General features: G+C 43.5%; 1 protein-coding gene across 1 annotated transcript in view; it reads right to left on the reverse strand.

Moving 5' to 3' along the window:
• The window catches only part of BMAL1 (basic helix-loop-helix ARNT like 1), a 65,250-nt gene that overhangs the window by 28,095 nt on the left and 19,879 nt on the right, over window positions 1–17,276 (reverse strand). Inside the window, exons 2-6 of the mRNA XM_066617833.1 lie at window positions 7,596–7,732; window positions 3,821–3,968; window positions 2,729–2,749; window positions 1,154–1,192; window positions 532–573 (exon numbers count right to left, since the gene is read on the reverse strand). Coding sequence (XP_066473930.1) covers window positions 532–573; window positions 1,154–1,192; window positions 2,729–2,749; window positions 3,821–3,960 — 242 coding nt within the window. The 5' untranslated portion in view covers window positions 3,961–3,968; window positions 7,596–7,732. The remainder of the gene's footprint in view (window positions 1–531; window positions 574–1,153; window positions 1,193–2,728; window positions 2,750–3,820; window positions 3,969–7,595; window positions 7,733–17,276) is intronic.

Raw genomic sequence — 17,276 nt, forward strand, 5'->3', positions numbered from 1 at the left:
TGTAAGTACATTAAATAAAGTTACTTTATGTGAGTAATTATTCAGTAGCACATCCGTTATATCATCTGAAAAGTATCAATTGATATTTTTTAACACTTCACATTCAACTCCAAATTTGACACCTTCTCTAACTTTCTGTAGTCCTGTTATTAGTCACTTGTAGGCTGGGAACCCAAAGACTGTACAAGTCATCCAGTCTGCAAAATACTGTTACTGCAAGCTACAAGAAATGAATGGGGCTTAAACTGGCAGAAGGCCCAAGGTAGATATGTTCTGCCTTATATCTGGATCTAAAATGAATATCTGGATCTAAAACAACAATACCTGGATCTAAAATGAAACCTCTTAGGTGCAATAACTAGGCATTACAGCACTTTCATCCAACTAACATTACAGTTTTTCACAAGCACAAAAGGGTCACAGCTGGCTGATACAAGAACAAGTGATAAAACTCAATTCCATACATATCACATCATAAATCCATTACTGTTCATTGAATTAAAAATAAATTTAGAATTAGAATTCTTTTACCTTGCATTTTTTATTCTGCCCTGTTGGTCTGTATATTCCAACCTAATGAAGAGCAAAGTGACATAAATCAGAGCTTGATGATAATGCACTATTAACAATTATGGAATACCACCATATCTAGATAACAGCTCTGATGTATATTTTTCCTACATGGGCTGGGCAAGATCCAAAGTTAGGAGCTCTCAAGGATTTGAGCATGACCAGAGAAAAATTAAAAATCTCACTGAACAGTAAACCTGACCCAAACAATCTGGTTATGGAAATACCCCCAGGTTCGTACACAGTTTGCAATGTGTCGATACTGCTGTGTTAAGAAACCCAAGTTTAAAGCCACCTTGGGAATGCAGAACTAGATCTTGGATCCTGGCCACTTGTTTCAGAAGAATCATAACTGAATTTTCCTCACTGAGAGTAGCATTTGTCTCTTATCTAGGTGCTATATTTGGACTTGATCCTCAAGTAGGATTAACCCAGCCCTTGTCCCAGATTCCCACAGACCATATGAAGTACAACATAAAATTATCCCTTTATCTTGCTTTCTAGAATGAGCAGAGCTTTGGTTTCAGTCCCCCTTTTCTACTGAAATATACAACCAATTCAGCAACAATGCAGAAATAAATACCTTCCATGTTGATCATCTTTATCTGTATCCATACCTTCGCTACAAAATCAGAACAAAAGAAAAATCAAAATGGATACCAGTGCAACAAGTGCTACTTTTTAACCATCTTTTAAAGCATTTTTGCAAGTAAAATGAAATATATTATTGTAACAGTTACTATAAAAAATAAAAAGTCACTTCTAGAAAGAGAACATAAAATGTTCTGTACACAGAAATCCTTTTTGGGTGCATAGAAGTGACTATGCCAAGTTTGCCAGAACTTGGCTAAGATTTTTAAAATCAATTGATAAATCCTTTCCTCCACCACCACCACCACCACCATTATTATTATTAAAAACAGCCTTAGAGGGAGAGTTCACTAAAGAGCAGCTAGACATTACAACCATACATGCCAGTGACTGAAAATAAAAACCACAGATTAGCAAAGAAAGAATTAAAATTGGCACACACAACTAAGAAAAAGCTCTTCTGTCTTGGCTCTCCAAATAACACAAGCATTCTCTAACCTGGCTATTAAGGTTCTACAGAATGCAGAAGCCATATGGATAATGACAGAAGTGAAGGAGAAACCTCTCCCTGTCCTAATCTGAGCTGTGCCATGCGGAAAACTAGGTTCCAAAGCCCAGTTTCAACCAGTTTCCTCTCACCCAAGAGGAGGAGAATTTGGGAGGCTTTGAAGGCTCCATGATTAAACTGTGTTCATGAGTCCTTTAATGCAGCTGGGATTGCTAAATTCAAGGGATTCCTAACCCTCACAGTAGTCTCATAGCCCAGCCCTAAACTGTACAGAACCCAGAGGAGCAGCAGAGCCAAAATGGCTGCCATTGCATTCTATGGGCTTTGGGTAGCTGCCAGCGTTTCTTCAGGGGAAACCCAAGCCCTGCAATGGGGCTAATCAAGTCTGCACTGGCTATTTTGCCAGAACACAGTTGAGCGGTCCTGTGTCAGGCCAGGAGGCCCAACATGGGATTCTGGATATGGTGGAGCTGCTTCATCGGTCCTGCCCCTCTCGTCCTGCTCCCTCACCCGGGACACCTCCCCTAGCCCCGACATACTTCTCCACAGCCTGGAGCTCATCCTTTGCTCCGGATGGCATGCAGCGGGTCTGTGGCTGCTGCTGGCTCATTGTGGACTGGCGCTGCACCAGCGCTGACCAAGCACCGAGTGTTGCAGCTGTGCCTTTCAGCACATTTGCAACACTCAATGCCAGGGGAGGGCCAGCACTAAGAGTTCAGGATCGGGTCTTCACATACAGAATGGGGAGACCAATACACAGAAACCTGTTCCTATGTACGTACAATTAGCCCCATGCAACACTGGGTGACAGACTTGACTTGAGACTACAGGATGCACAATGTTAAAAATACACTGACAATCCAAGTTCCATTTTTAACATTGTTGGTTTTCCAGTAACTGCATATCTTCTGAATATAATGTTCCTAGGGGAGTTTAAAAATAAATAAAAATAAAAAGCGATTTCCTTGATTATGAACTTTAACTCACTAACCAAACAATCAAAACTTAATAAACTGCATCTGAACGTGATCTTAACTCTCCTGAGGTATTTGTACTTACTCAAAAGAAAAGCCATCAAGCCTGAAAAAGAGAAAATGTGATATATTCAGAATTCTGAACATAGAAAACTGCCTTATACAGAGCCAAATCATTATTCTATTTAGATCAGTATAGTCTATACTGACTGGTAGAAATTTTCCTGTGTTTCAAGGCTGGGATCTTTCCCAGCCCTACCTGGACTGAAACAGAGACTTTCTACATGCATAGCATGAATTCTACCATTGAATTTTGGTCTATCTGGGAAACACTGTCACCACATCTCCAATTGTCCATTAATTTAATTTCCATTATTTGGGCAACTGCAATCCTGTAAATCAATAGGATCATGTAACATTCATGTTTCTTTGCTGGAGGAATTCCTATCCACCCAACATGCTTTTGGTGCCAAACCATGCTTACATTCAGCTTGGTCAATAATTGTAATGAGTTTAACAGCCCAATCGTAAACAGGATAGGACTGTTCTATGCAGCACTTTGTGACAGTGAAAGAGACGCCCGCTATAGCAAAATGGCTGCCAATCGAGCGCTCCATCAGCAGTCATTTTGGAAGCACTGCTGTGCAAGGCAGCAGCACTCCCGAGGGCAAAGAATGGGGATTATGAGGCTGCAGGAATGGGTAAATCAGACAGCAATAGGATCTAGTGTGCACTATTCCCTCTGACAGCAGTCTCCCCACCCCCTTTCTCTCCTTCTGCTTGTGCTAGTGAAATTACTAGTACAGGTCTGAGAAGAGGCATTGGGGAGCAGGAGGCTTACATACATAGGGCTAAGGGGATTTAAATCTCCCTTCCCTTCTGAAACCTCTTGACACCATCACCACCCCCAAGCTGGAAACAGCATGGTCGTTTTACGGCACAGCTGCACCAAAGGGAGGAGAGGGATAGGATTGGGCTCTAAAGCATTACTAATAAATATGGGACTAATCCAGATCAAGTTATCAGAATTCTTTCACTTATAGTAAACTCAAGTTTACCATTAACATATACATACAAGCACATAACATGTACTTGACAGAGTAGCACCTGCACGCAGAAAAGGCAAAGATGAAGGATAAAATTAATGGGAGGTAATACTAATGGGAAACAGACTTACTGATAATCAGTAGAACTTCCTTTCCTTTTCCTATTACAATCCATTCCTGAAGTGCTAAGAGAACTAGAGATTAGGTCAGTGGGACCTGGTGACATAAAATCATTGATTGTAGAAGAAATGTCCATCCTTTGGTCAGCCATTGGATTATCTAGAATACCAGAAAAAGCACAGAGGTCAGTTTACTGAATGAGTATATCAAAAATACAGTTAAATTGGTTCATTTAGATGTATTCCCACAGATCAAATTGGGATCCAGAAATTTCTTATATCATTCCCACAACAGCCCTGGGCAAGTGACAAGAAACCAGTTTCTCTACTGTTCTTGATGGAACAGATAAGAAAAGCCAAGCTGTATCACACTTAAAGTCCACCCAGGTCCTCCTTAAGACAGAAACAGTCCTTGCCATTTCTAGGAAACAAATAGGAAATCAGAAGGTATAGACTCTGAACACGGAAGTTCCATTTTGCTTAACGTTACTAATGGCTTCTGTGCATGTTTCTGAATTTCATTTTAAAAACCATGATGTTAAGAGACAGCTGCTCGCTCAAGGACACCTGATGAGTCAATTGCTGACCTTAAAGAGATAGATGTAAGACTTAAGAAATGACCTAAGAATCTCATAAGTCCAACACTTTTGCCAGCAGACTCACAATTGCAAATTACAAATTTGATTTTTTTTAAAGAGCAAAGCAAATACGGTAATGACTTTGTTATGTAAGGGTCACTACATTTACATTTTGAAAAGGAAGACTTCAACAGATAAGCCATAACAACAAAACCGCTTTGTGAAACAAATTGTTACACAGTGTGCGCTGGTCACTTATGAAGTGTTAAAGTGCTCACATTCCTAAAACAGGTCCAATCTTGTTATACACAGATTTTTTATACACGGATTTGACTCAACAGGAATGGCCATTGCAAATGAGAAGGAATGTGCTGATCCCTAGGGAAGGGGGAAAATGCCACCCTTTAAAATGCTTTTCTTACTGTTGTAGAGATTTTTACCTCAGCTTGACAAGAAGTGCCCTTTAAATTAAAGGAAAACAGTCCTTTACAATAGTTAGAGAGAGGGTAGCCAGCTGAAAATCCATCAATCATTCTCTCTCCAAGAGCCCCCTCCCTTCCCCCTGAACAAGTGAAAGAAAGATAATTCTTTCTAAGGGCCTGTAGAGAGATTGATTGTTTGATTGTCCTCTTAATGACTCTATCACAAAGGCCAGCAAGGTTGTTTTTAAATCACAGGAGCAAAAGAACTTTGTTTTTTAAATTGATTTGCTATAATTCAATTTTTTTGCCATCAGCTTGAGTTCTGGGAACAGAAACCTGGGGAATAATGAGACTCAACCTGTACATGGTATAGTTCAAGCACTTGGAATACAAGGCATGTATATGATTACTGCATGACACTGTTAATAATACTGTTAAATACTGTTAATAATAGTGACACCCAGAGCAGCAAAATCAAAGAGGGCAAAAAAATCAGCTTCGTTTCAAGGTGAGACAAGAAATTGGTGAACAGACACAAGCCATACAAGAAAGAGTAGGAGAACAGAAGAAAAAATGGTACTACATTTAAGAAGAGTTGGAAGCAAATCCTATTATTTTTAACTGCAAAAGATCCTACTAGCACTGAGGTCGGCAACCTGCGGCTCTAGAGCTGCATGTGGCTCTTTCAGCTGTCTGCTGCGGCTCCTCCCGGTGAAAGTGGCAAAGGGGGTAACGGGGCACCTGTGCTGGGAGGGCAGGCTGCTTCCCTCCACCCCCTGAGCTCACTGCGCTCCTCTCCCTTCACCCCCACCTGCCCCGCATTGGTTTCCCTTTTCAATTTTGCCTGCTCTGCAGGCTTAAGCTCCCTGTTTTTCCCTTCCCCAACTCTCCAGCAGGCTCAGCCAATCAGCATCCAGCAGGCTCCTGGCTTTTTCAGTTGGAATGGCTCAGGGCCCTTCACTGGCAGACAGACCAGCCAATCCTGAGCCTCCCTACTTCTCAGCCATTGGGAGCCCTTGCAGCCTGCCTTTCCCTGAGCAGGTCCCCACTCAGTGCAAGGAAAGGCTTTTCCTCCACAGCTGAGGAGACATCGAGTGTGTCTACTCAGTTGTAAGCCCCATTACAGTGGATGAAGCTTACTCCCAGGAAAGGGTGCCTGGGAAGGCAGCCTTGGAGCCAGTGGGAGCCCGCGCAGGTCTGTTTGAGACTAAGCCCCGATGTAGTCCCTGGGCTACACCCAGGAAGGTGTGGAGGACTGTAGCCTCAGCCTCCTCCTGTGCAGGTCTACTCACAAGTCAGCTGTAGTCAGTGGGGCTTCCTCCCAGGAAGGTGTGGAGGGCTGTAGCCTCAGCCTCCTCCTGTGCAGATCTACTCACAACTAAGCCCTGCTGTAGTCACTGGGGCTTCCTCCCAGGAAGGTGTGCAGGGCTGCAGCCTCAGCCCCCTCCTTTGCAGGTCTACTCACAAGTAGTCAGTGAGGCTTCCTCCCAGCAAAGTGTGGAGAGGACTGCAACCTGAGAGCTCCAACCAACTTGTCTGCTCAGAAGTCCCATTGTAGCCAATGGGGCTTACTCCCAGGATAGTGTGGAGAGGGTTGCAACCTGAGTGAGGGAGGGCAGGCAGGCAGGGCAGAAGCTGGCCTGTGGCAGCCCTCCCCCCTTTGGTTTCTTCTCTTCCCCACTTCTGGAGTCTGTGTCCTTTCTTCCTTCCAGCAGGGTGCCTCTGGAAGATGGGGGGAGTTCTTTAGTATCCATGTAAGATAAGCAGATGTCATAACCACCATATGTATTGGAATCCTGGAAGATCTGGTGAGGAGGTAGCATGTGGTGTCAGCAGTGGCCCCTTTAAGGGTAAGGCCTGGGCATCCAGCAGAGTGTGCTGCACAGCTGCAGCCACTTGAAGGCAATAGGGCCCTCAGGGATATAAGGAGCACCTGAGGCAGGAAGAGGGGTGTGGGTTGGAGGAGTGCAGGTTGGAGGTAGGAGAGGAGACTGACTAGGCTTATTGACTTGGATACTCTGACTGGTTTGACTGACTTACTTTGGAATCTGATCTTGGACTGTGACTTGGCTTATTGACTTTGGACTCTGCCCTGGATACTCTGACTGACTTTGTGACTAACGGACTGCTGGAGACACTGGAGTTTGAAATGTGGCTGCTGTGCCCAAGACCTGCTGATGACCCAGGGTCTGCTGTAGTGGTGGGAGGCTGCTGGCAGGAGAGAGGACCTCTGCAGGTTGAACAGGCGAGCTACCCTGAAGGTGGGGTCCAGCAGGAGCACAGGGCAGAACCAGGGTCATTTGTTGGGGGAAAGAAGGGGAGCTAATTTGCTTAAAGTAGGCATAATTCTCCAGGCAGAGAATGGCCTTGGAATCAGGCAAAACACCACAGAGGACCAGGCATCTAAAAATACAGGACAAGAATGTATGACAAAACTAACTAAAAGCTACAAGAGGGGGCTACATTATAAAAACGGGACCTATAAGAGCATAAAGGTAAAAAAACTATATGTGCAGTATTATCTTCATTTTCGATGTCAAAAGGGTTTTGTGGCTCCTGAGGTTTTTTTCCCTCCGGAAAAAAGGTCCAAATGGCTCTTTGAGTGTTTAAGGTTGCCAACCCCTGCACTAGCATAAAAAGAGAAAGGCAAAATTATTAATTGTATGCAAAATGCATTTTTAGAGTTCTAAAACTAAGGCAGTCCATCAAGTTTCTTCCTTTGTGGAATATACTTAAGAGGGTAGAGAACCAGCACAAAGGCATTTAAAACCCAATGGTCAGTCTTACCTGTAAACTTGATTTCTGGAATCCTAGATCCACTCTGAATGGATGCGTGCTCTATCTGCTGCCAATGCCGGAGCAGCCAGTCACCTTAATCCCCCTTTCATGTCCTCCAGCCCTGTTATTCAACTGCTTCCCAAAGCCTGCATGGTAAGAAAACGAAATGTCACACTGTCAGTTCTCTTACTAGACCACTGGAAAGACTTTCTGACCTTTAAAAAAAAAAGGTAGCATGATATAAACTGGGACAGTACAACAAATTGCAATGTTTAAAAGAGCCAAATCTTAATCTGCTTGGAAATCATACCCTTTTTACTAGTCATCATAGTACTTTTTAGAGTTCTCTGTATGATGGCAGCCAGCAGATCAAGCTGAACAGTGACACAAAATGAAACATGATCATGACACTAGACGGAAGATATGAACGAATCTGAAAATTCTGCACTAACATGGGAGCTCAAATTCACATGTGGAGCTCCCCACCCTGTACAAGTCTCCAAATTAATTTCAATAATAGGAACAGTTCCATGTACACACAATGCTGCAAACAGACGGTGTCTCAAAAAAGTATGCACATTTTAATGAGCTCTAATCAACCATACTTCATTGTAGAAGTGTGGAAGAGGTGTGTGGAATCATCCCAGCACACACATTGGTAGATGCCTGCAGATCCCTTAGGGCCCAATCCTATCCAATTTTCCAGGACCAGTGCAGCCCTGTCAATGGGGTGTGTGTTGCATCCTTTGGTGGGGAGGCAGTCACAGAGGCCTCCTCAATGTTAGGGAACATTTGTTCCCTTACCTCCGGGCTGCATTGCAGCTGCACCGGTACTGGAAAGCTGGATAGGATTGGGCCCTCAGTCAACAATGTCAGCAGTATATAGACATCAATGGGGAACATTTTGAGCATTTGGTCTAATTCATTACCTAATTAACTGGGTCAAGTACCTACCTCTATACACCATATGCAGTATATGCGTGAATTATAGCATAATAAATTTGATATTTGCAACTGAGAAGTGTGTGCATTTTCTTGAGATGTCCTGTATAATGCTGTTAACGGAGAAACCCATCCAGGCAGCCTTGCAACAAGTCGACATAATGTTTCACTACCTCACTTGACTGCACATGCCTACACAAGTCATTTATGGCATGTCAACAGCCTGAAAGGAATAGAGGTTGGAAAAAATCTTTTCCAGTTTATGAAAGTTTCTCATCCCGGTTAGACGTAGGAGACTTACTCATTACAAGTGACCAAGCAGGTATCTATTTACCAACTCACAGAATTTTGGATTGGAGGCAATGACTTTCAAACTAGTTATTCTCACACTATATTCCATTTAAAAGCACTCAAAAACTAAATGTCTAACACTGTGAGAAGACTTGGAAGGAGGCTGGTTGTCCTGCAACTCCGGATACTCTTGAAGCAGAGCTCTCCTCCCCTCCAGTGGACATTCCCTGGTATGTGTGGTTTCACTTGATTGCACGGGGAGGGGTGTGTGTTCTGGAACAGAACCCCCACATTTACCAGGGCATACCTGTATACCAATCTGGGAGTCTCATATGAACCAAAGTCTATAAATTTATAAAATCTCTTTATTATAAGACCTGATCATACAGAATACATTTTGTACATTTAATACCATGCAACCAAAAACAATTCCCAAATAATAATTGGAAGAAGGGTAACACATATGTACTGTAATATCTTCTATAACACTTTGACTATGGTCCTGGAACATAGAGTGTTGCATGAAGCACTTCTTTCTAACACTGTTCTAATGTGGGTGCGTTCACAGTATTGTACCCACAAGTGCAATAGGTCAGAGCTTGCTGTGCAGTGGTAACTCATCCATGCAGCCTCCTGAAGCGGCAGATTGCAAGGGGCCTGAGGGGGCAGCGGATTAGAGGTGCCTTTCACCTTGTCTGTTACAACCACCTTCCTCCAACCTGCTACCAATGCAAGCTGCACTTATTCGCTTCCTGCTCACTTGAGCAAGAATCAGATCATTCCCCTCCTTACGCACTGCCATGAAACCAGAAGTGCAGGACTTTTAGTTTCAGTTACAAGGACAGCACCAGAGTTGGTCCCTGCAAATGGAACTGGAAGTTCCACACTTCTAGGTTTACACAGCAGTTCACGTTGTCAAGTTTTGGCTTGGGGTTTTACTTTAATCACAGTGGCCCTGAAATGACATCAGAGTGCTCCAGGCCACACCACCCCTGCTGCACATTCATTCACACTCCCTCACAAGTGTCATTGATAAAGCCAATTCTCTCTACTATGCTGTAGATTCATCTACATTGCCAATTCACAGTATTGAGATTTTTTTTTTAATCCCAGAGTGGATTTCAATGGTATTCCTTTCAGAGAAATCTCTTTACAGATCTGAGCTATCATTTTAAGATGCTTGTAAATTCTTCAGCACTGCACCCTATCCCTCATTGCCTGGAGTTCCTTATATTTATCTGTCTGCTAGATTTATATCCCTACTACCTTCAAAGCGATAGTGGCATTTTAGTGTCACAACCACCTCTGAGGTAGTCAATTACACAGGAAGACTTGACCAAGGCCACTCAGTACACTTCACAGCCAAGTAGGGATTTGAATTTGCATCTCCCATATTAAAATGAAGGACTTGCACCACATGTGTTTTTTTTTTAAATCTACTGTTACCTAAAATGGAGGCTACAATGGGCTAAAACTCAAAGCAATATTCTTCAACTCCAGGTAAGCTATAAGTTCATTAATGAAAGCTTAAATATGCTTATGAGAAAAACCAATCATTTTAAAGGGGAAACACATTTTTTAAAATGGACACATTTGTTGCAACAAGCACCAGAAGTGATAGTCCCTCTTCTCACACACACATATAAGAAGGAGCATCTCATCCAAGATAGCTTGCCAGTTTGCCATCTGAAGTTTTTTATATTACAATAAAAATGGCCAATAAATGTTAACATCTGCTACCCGATTAATTTGGAGCAACTTTTTAGTTAAGATTTTAAAAATCTATCAATTTTTCATGAATGCCTCATTTTTTCCTCCTATTTTTCTGTATTTTTGGACATGTTTAATCTCCAGAAGCTCCTGTGCACGTTCAGAAGCCTAAAATGCTGCTGGATCATACTTTGCAAGCAGCTTTTGTCTGGAAACTTCATTATTCCTCCAGACATGTGCTAGATGTCAACTCAGGGTCTGTCTTCCTGTGTGGCGTGGCTACAGGGTGGTCATTCTACTAAGCAACAAAGCTATCTTATCCATTGGATAGCAAACCTGTCTGTCTAGTCCAAGAGGTAGGACACAGAAGACAGGTGGGTTCCATCAGATAACTTGATGACATTATGAAAGCAGTTATATTTCCTAACCTACAGGAACTGTTGGCAATCTGCCAGTCACACAAGTGACCCATTCACTGGCAGCTCAAAGAAGAGCACCTGCTTGCTCACCCACAAGTGCAAGGACTGGGGATTCCTTCAGCAAAGTAAGGCAGAATGTAAATCTTTAAATTAAAGTAGCTTAAGCTAGTGACCATCTAGGGCTGAGGTTTTCAAACTCACAGGGAGTTTGAATCCCGCAGTAATTCTTTGCGGGGGCCAGGGGAGGCAGCAGCGTGATCCGCTGGAGCGCGATCACCCCACTCTCATTTTCCCTGACCCGAGGAGCCCTGTAGGCACTCGTGCCCGGCTCCCCGCAGCCAGGGATGGCTGCTGCAGGGACTGGAGGGTGCACCCCAGTCCCTGCAGCCCGGTCAAAAGGGGAAGTGGGGCAATCGCGCACCACTTTGGGTTTAGCGGAGTGGGGTGCGATCGCTCCCAGGGGGCTGCAGGGGGCTTGGGCAAGATCACGCCGCTGCCTCCTGGCTGCCCCCGCCACTTAAGGGGAAAGGACCAGGACCCTCAGGCTGGGGCGTCATGACACCCCAGTTTGAATACCACTGATCTAGGGGGATCACGTTCAAGGATTTTTTGTTGCTTTGTCTGCTAAGTGACTCCAGCCAGCATGCAAAAATCCTAGCAATGCATGGAGGGAGGTGTTATGGGCTAAAAGTGCTAAGTAGCATCCCACCTCCATCTACTGGACGTTAATAGTTACTGCATCCATTTGGTGAAAACATCTTTGTGCTTTTCAGCCAAGCTTGGGCATTTTTCATCCACCTGCTTGCACTTTTACTACCTACCTCTCTTTCCCCATATTGTTATTTTGTTTAGGCACTTAATAAACTATTTACATCTTTACCCTTGTCTACCTAGGTCCAGGAGTGTCAGACATAAGGTCCGCGGGCCAGATATGGCCCAAGGAAGCTCTTTATCCAGTTTGCACAAAAATTGGGTTCTCCCAGAACCGCTATCAGTGCTGAGCCATGAAGAGATGTATCAGCAGAAGCAGCACTGCTAAAAGTGTGGCGCTGGGAGAGCCGCATTATCATGTGGACTGCCCCTTCTGCTGTGTTCATGGAAGCAGCCCACAGTCAGCATTAATGGTAACTCTCAACAGACTTATCTTCCATAAAATTTGTCTAAACCCCTTTAAAGTCATCCAAGCTAATGACCATCACCCACATCTTCTGGTACTGAATTCCAAAGGTTAATTATGCGCTGTGTTAAGTGCCATCTCCTTTTGTCTGTTCTAAATTTCCCACTAATCAGATTCACTGGATGAACCATGGTTCGAGTGTTTCAAAAGAGGAAGAAAAACACCTCTCTATCCACTCCAGATAAAGTTTCATATGCCTCAGTCAAGCAATTATGAAATAGGATTAGTAACACAAGTAGAGGAACAGTTCAGCCAAATCACCTTCCATAAGCAATTAAGTTTAAAAGTCCTTGTATTCTGGGAAATAGGTGAAGCTTGCATACTTGCAGAACAAACTCCAAGTAGTATTGCCCCAATCAGCCTGTATTAATTTAGCACAAGAAAAGCTACTACTACCAACTGATGAACCAGGAGGAATGAAGTCTCAGGAACCCCAAACAAACCTGCTCCTGCAAAGGGAGTGCAATTCAGAGCAGACTGATAGTCCAATACCCGTATCCTAGGTTTCTGAACCTTCAGTCCAAACTTCAGCTTGTTAGCCCTAAACCAGTCCTCAGTTGCCTCTAGGCAGCACTCCAGGATTTTGACAGCCTTCTTGATATTATATGAGACAGGGCACAATCCTGACCAGGTCTGCTCAGAAGTAAGTCCTATTTTGTTCAATAGGGCTTACTCTCAGGAAAGTGTGGTTTGGATTGCAGCCACAGAGAAGTACAACTGGCTGTCACCTGCATTTTGATGACACCCACCTCCAAAACACTGGATGATCTCCCATAGCAATTTCATGTAGATATTGAACACAAGGGGCAAATCTGATTATGTGGTACTCCACCTAAAAAAGGCCAGGGTGCTGAACAGGTATCCCCCAATAATATTTTCTGGAATTTGTCTGCCAGGAATGGCTCAAGCCACTGCAAAACAATGGTCCCAATCTCTAATCCAGCAAACCAACTCAGGATACCATAGTCAAGCGTGTCAAGCAGCAGAGAGGTCCAGCAGGACATACTCCCCCCCCCCATTTTTTCCCTAGTATCCACCAGGGTGATCAAGGGTGCTTCCAACCCAAACTTAGCTCTAAAACTGGGTTAGGGTCCAGATAAACCATATAATCCAGGGCCTTTTGGAGCCAAGATGTCTCCATTTGCTCAATCTCCTTACCCAGAAATTGGAAGTTTGACACTGTCCAATAATTATTCAACATGGTGGAATCCATTAGGAAGATGCGAACCACAATCAGCTTGAACACTGCTGACAACGGTCCTTCCATCAGAGACAAACTGACTACTCTCCCTGTCTGCTCAGCCAGCTCCGCCCTGTCTCATTCTAATACGCCAAACAGAGAAAGGGTTCATCAGGCAGGCTGATGGCTTCACACTGCAAAAGATCCTGTCTGTATCATTGGGCTGTACATGCTTAGGTAACATCCAAGGTACATCCAAGGTAACAGAACCAACAGGTGTCCGGGGTAATCTCCACTGAACCTGATCTCACTTCTAGCCCCCCCCCCCATCTCACTTCTAGAAAAAGGACTTCTAGAGAAAGGACATGTAGGTCTTGTTCTGAACATCATGAATCAGAACAGATCCTTCATCCAGCTACTGGCTACAGAATTCTTGCTCAGGATCTCTGAGACAGTGGACCCTATGCACAGACAAAGGTCACTGGTTGCATTTCAGTGACAACAGATACCCACCCAAGGTGTCTTATGACCACCCAGTAGTGCTTGACACATTATTTCAGGAGCCTGGGATATAAGGAACAAACATGGAATTATCTGGCTCAAGAATGAAGTATATCCCTAAAGCAGGACTAGCTAGCTACATGTGCTAACATTACATCAACATTTAACAGGCATTTCATTTTATGATGTGAAGGTCAGTTTCAAATAAAAAAAAAATTCACATAACATTCACATTCATTCACCCAAGGCTCAAAACAATAACCACATTATAAAATCCTCACCTTGCGGTTACTTTAAAGAGTACTCTCTACATCATTTATAGCCTTTGCTGTAAGGAGGCTTTTTGTAATAAAATAACTGCAGTCTGGCACTTAAAAAAAAAACAATAACAGAGAAGACCAACAATAGATTTGTCCTCTTATTTCTTGAGGCGCTGCACAAAACATTGCATAAATAAAGCAAGGCTGCCCCTGCTGTAACATACTCTGAACACCCACGGATACAAACACGGCCAAGTTCTTCCTATTGTGACCCCAAGCCTGTTGCCAAGATACTTGAAGGACTTATTTGAAAGAATGCCATCTAGGCCACTTCCTGATTAAAGCTCTAGTAGAAAAGAACCAAAGCATGTGGAAGCTGTGTTGCATTCTGCTGCTGATGAAACTATTCCTCCACAATTTCATCTTAAGTGCTATATTGGTTCCTTTGAGAGAGATTAAAACATTCAGGGGCATAAAAGAGGAACACACACGTGTGTGAGACTCTGCATTTTCATTCAGGGCTTTACTTTTCAGCAGACCGGCCATCACATGATTGGCTTAATCACGCAGCAAATCAGATCACAAGTACATAGACGCCACAGTGAGCAAATCAAGGTCAAGGCAACAGCGCACACACAAAAGTAGGTCATCCATCTGGGAGGCAAGACCTCAACATGAAAAGCACTGCCAGCTCCAACACTGCCTACAGGAAAATTCAGTGTCACCCTCAAACAATGCTTGCGTCTTTCCAACGAAGGATCGCTTCTCACTTGGTGAATCACAAGTGCACCACACCAGAAAGGCATACTTTCTCTGTTGCCAACAAAGTCTGTGGCAGAAGTTTGCAGACAAGAAATACAATGACGAGGAGAGGTGTGTCTGCTATCAAAACATTGTTCTGGTATTAAGATGGATAACCAGGAATGTACAACAGGAAACTAATGCTTCCAAATATATATGTTCAAAGATGTCTCATGAACTGAAGAGTAGCCCTGCTGAATCAACCCCGTCTAGACCAGCATCCCACTACCCACGGTGGCCAACAAGCTGCCTTCAGGAGGCCCATAAGTGGAACTTGGAGGCAATAACCTGCTGCTGCTTCTCAGCAACCAGCATCCAGTAACACACCACCTCTGGCTCTATGGGACTTTTCTATTAAAAGCTCCTTGAAAAACAGGCAAATTAGTTTTGAAAATCCTGTATTTTATTGATTTCTTAAAAAGTTTTTCAAACCAATAGTGCAACTGAAGGGAAAGAACTTGGATAAAGAGTAGTGAGATGAAAAAGCAAGTAAAAGAAAAAAGCAGCAGTAGAGAAACCACAAGTCCAAGGCAGTATATGCATTCTCGCAATACCTATATTAAAATGCCTTTCTTGTAGGTGGTGTACAATACTGTGTCTCTTTTAAACTACTGTATTATTACAGTAGTTTCATATTTTCCACACATGGCAAATGCCTCGACATCTTTTCAAAGTGTCATGGATAGAAGACACAGCAGTAAGGGTTAGAAGAATGTTAATCCTTTGCCCTGCCAGAGTTCTAGTCTGGATTCTACCACCACCAGCACTCCCACTGGGGAACTTTCTATCCTGTAAAAATTCCAAGGACAGGTAGGGTGTATGTTCTGCCAAATTCCCGGGCCAAACTCTGCCTAGAGAACCTTTGCCTACTTTAGAGAAACTATGCCCACTAATTAAGCTAATTAGTTCCCCTGTGTTCCCCAACAATGGCCCTAGTTCTGCACTGCTGGACCCCACCACCAGGGTTGCTTGCCCTCTCCTGCCAGCAGCTTCTCTAGCCACCACAGCAACACCTTGACCCTCAGCAAGTCTTGGGCATGGTAGCCACGCACCAATCTTCAGTGTCTCCAGCAGTCTCTGTCCCAGCAATCTCTAAAATGCATTCACCCATCGTTAGTCAGTTAGTCCATCCGTAGGTCCAGTAGCCCATCAGCCATTAGTTGTCAGTTATTAATCCATCAGTTCTACTTGCTTGCCCCATGCTTTGCTCCTCCTACTACCCACCAAACTCTCCCTTCATTGGTGTTGCTTTTATCCCTTAATGACCTGGTTACCTCTAGTGCACTCACTGCAATCTAAGGCCATGGTTTTAACCCCATGCTTCCCAGATCTGCCAAACCAAGGGGCCACTGTTGACACCACACCCTATCTCTTCGAGGGATCTTACGCATCTCCATTACAGTGTATTATCTGGATCAGAACATTTTTCCCCCAAAGTGGTTACCAGGCGTTTAAAGCAACTCAGGTTTTTTAACCACAGTGAATTGCAAACTATGTTACTACTAAGTTTTTAAATGGCTGCTACCCCAGATTGTTGTTGCTGCCAAATGAAAGATTCACATAACAAGGAATTTGCAAAGAAGTACAGCTTTCTAAAATAGTGTTTCCAAGGTTGCTAACAACTTCAGTTCCTTTCTAACTCTAAAGCCCCTGAAGTCAATTCAAAAGGCATTGACTATTGTTAGAAACAAGTAACTCAGTTATCAAGCAGTCCACCATGACCATTTTCCAGAACTAGATGTGCTGAGCCATCCAGTTCCTGAACCAAGATCACCAAGCACAACTGGCAGTGGAAATCAACCAGAAGTATGTGAAGACACATAACACCACATTCAAAGACACATCTCTTCCAGGCATCAAAATCTCAGCAAGAAAGGAACTCTTCATTGGTCACATGCCCTTCGCAGCAGTCTCACTGAAGTATAACACAGTTATTCAAAAGAGCAAGGTGATTCACAACTATAGTACCTTGTGGCATTTCAGGATTTGAGCTGCTCAACCTTGCAAATAAGCCTGTAAATTTCTAGTCTACTAAATGTTTTATTTGCCCACATGCCAAAACAAAGCTCTCTTGGCCATTCACAGTTCATCAACAAGCTTCTTCCAACTTACAACAGCTTCCCAGTCCAATCACATGAAGACTACTATTCAGCACATGTAACCAGACAAGTGGTTGCATACTGTATTACTTATGCTCACAGGGTGGGTTGAATATGTGGCAAAATGACCATGGAATTGCTTCACCATAAATACAGATTATAGGACACCTCATCCTTGCTGAAATTCTCGTAAGTTGGTAAAAACTATTTACCATGTCAAGAAGCCTATTAGTTCTCCCCCCTTTCGATGATCTCCAACACCAACTGTTGGTAACTGTGCTGTTACTGCATGGGGGGACAGTCATATGCA

The sequence above is a fragment of the Tiliqua scincoides genome, chromosome 1 (genome assembly GCF_035046505.1).
Source record: "Tiliqua scincoides isolate rTilSci1 chromosome 1, rTilSci1.hap2, whole genome shotgun sequence".
Classification (NCBI taxonomy): Eukaryota; Metazoa; Chordata; class Lepidosauria; order Squamata; family Scincidae; genus Tiliqua; species Tiliqua scincoides.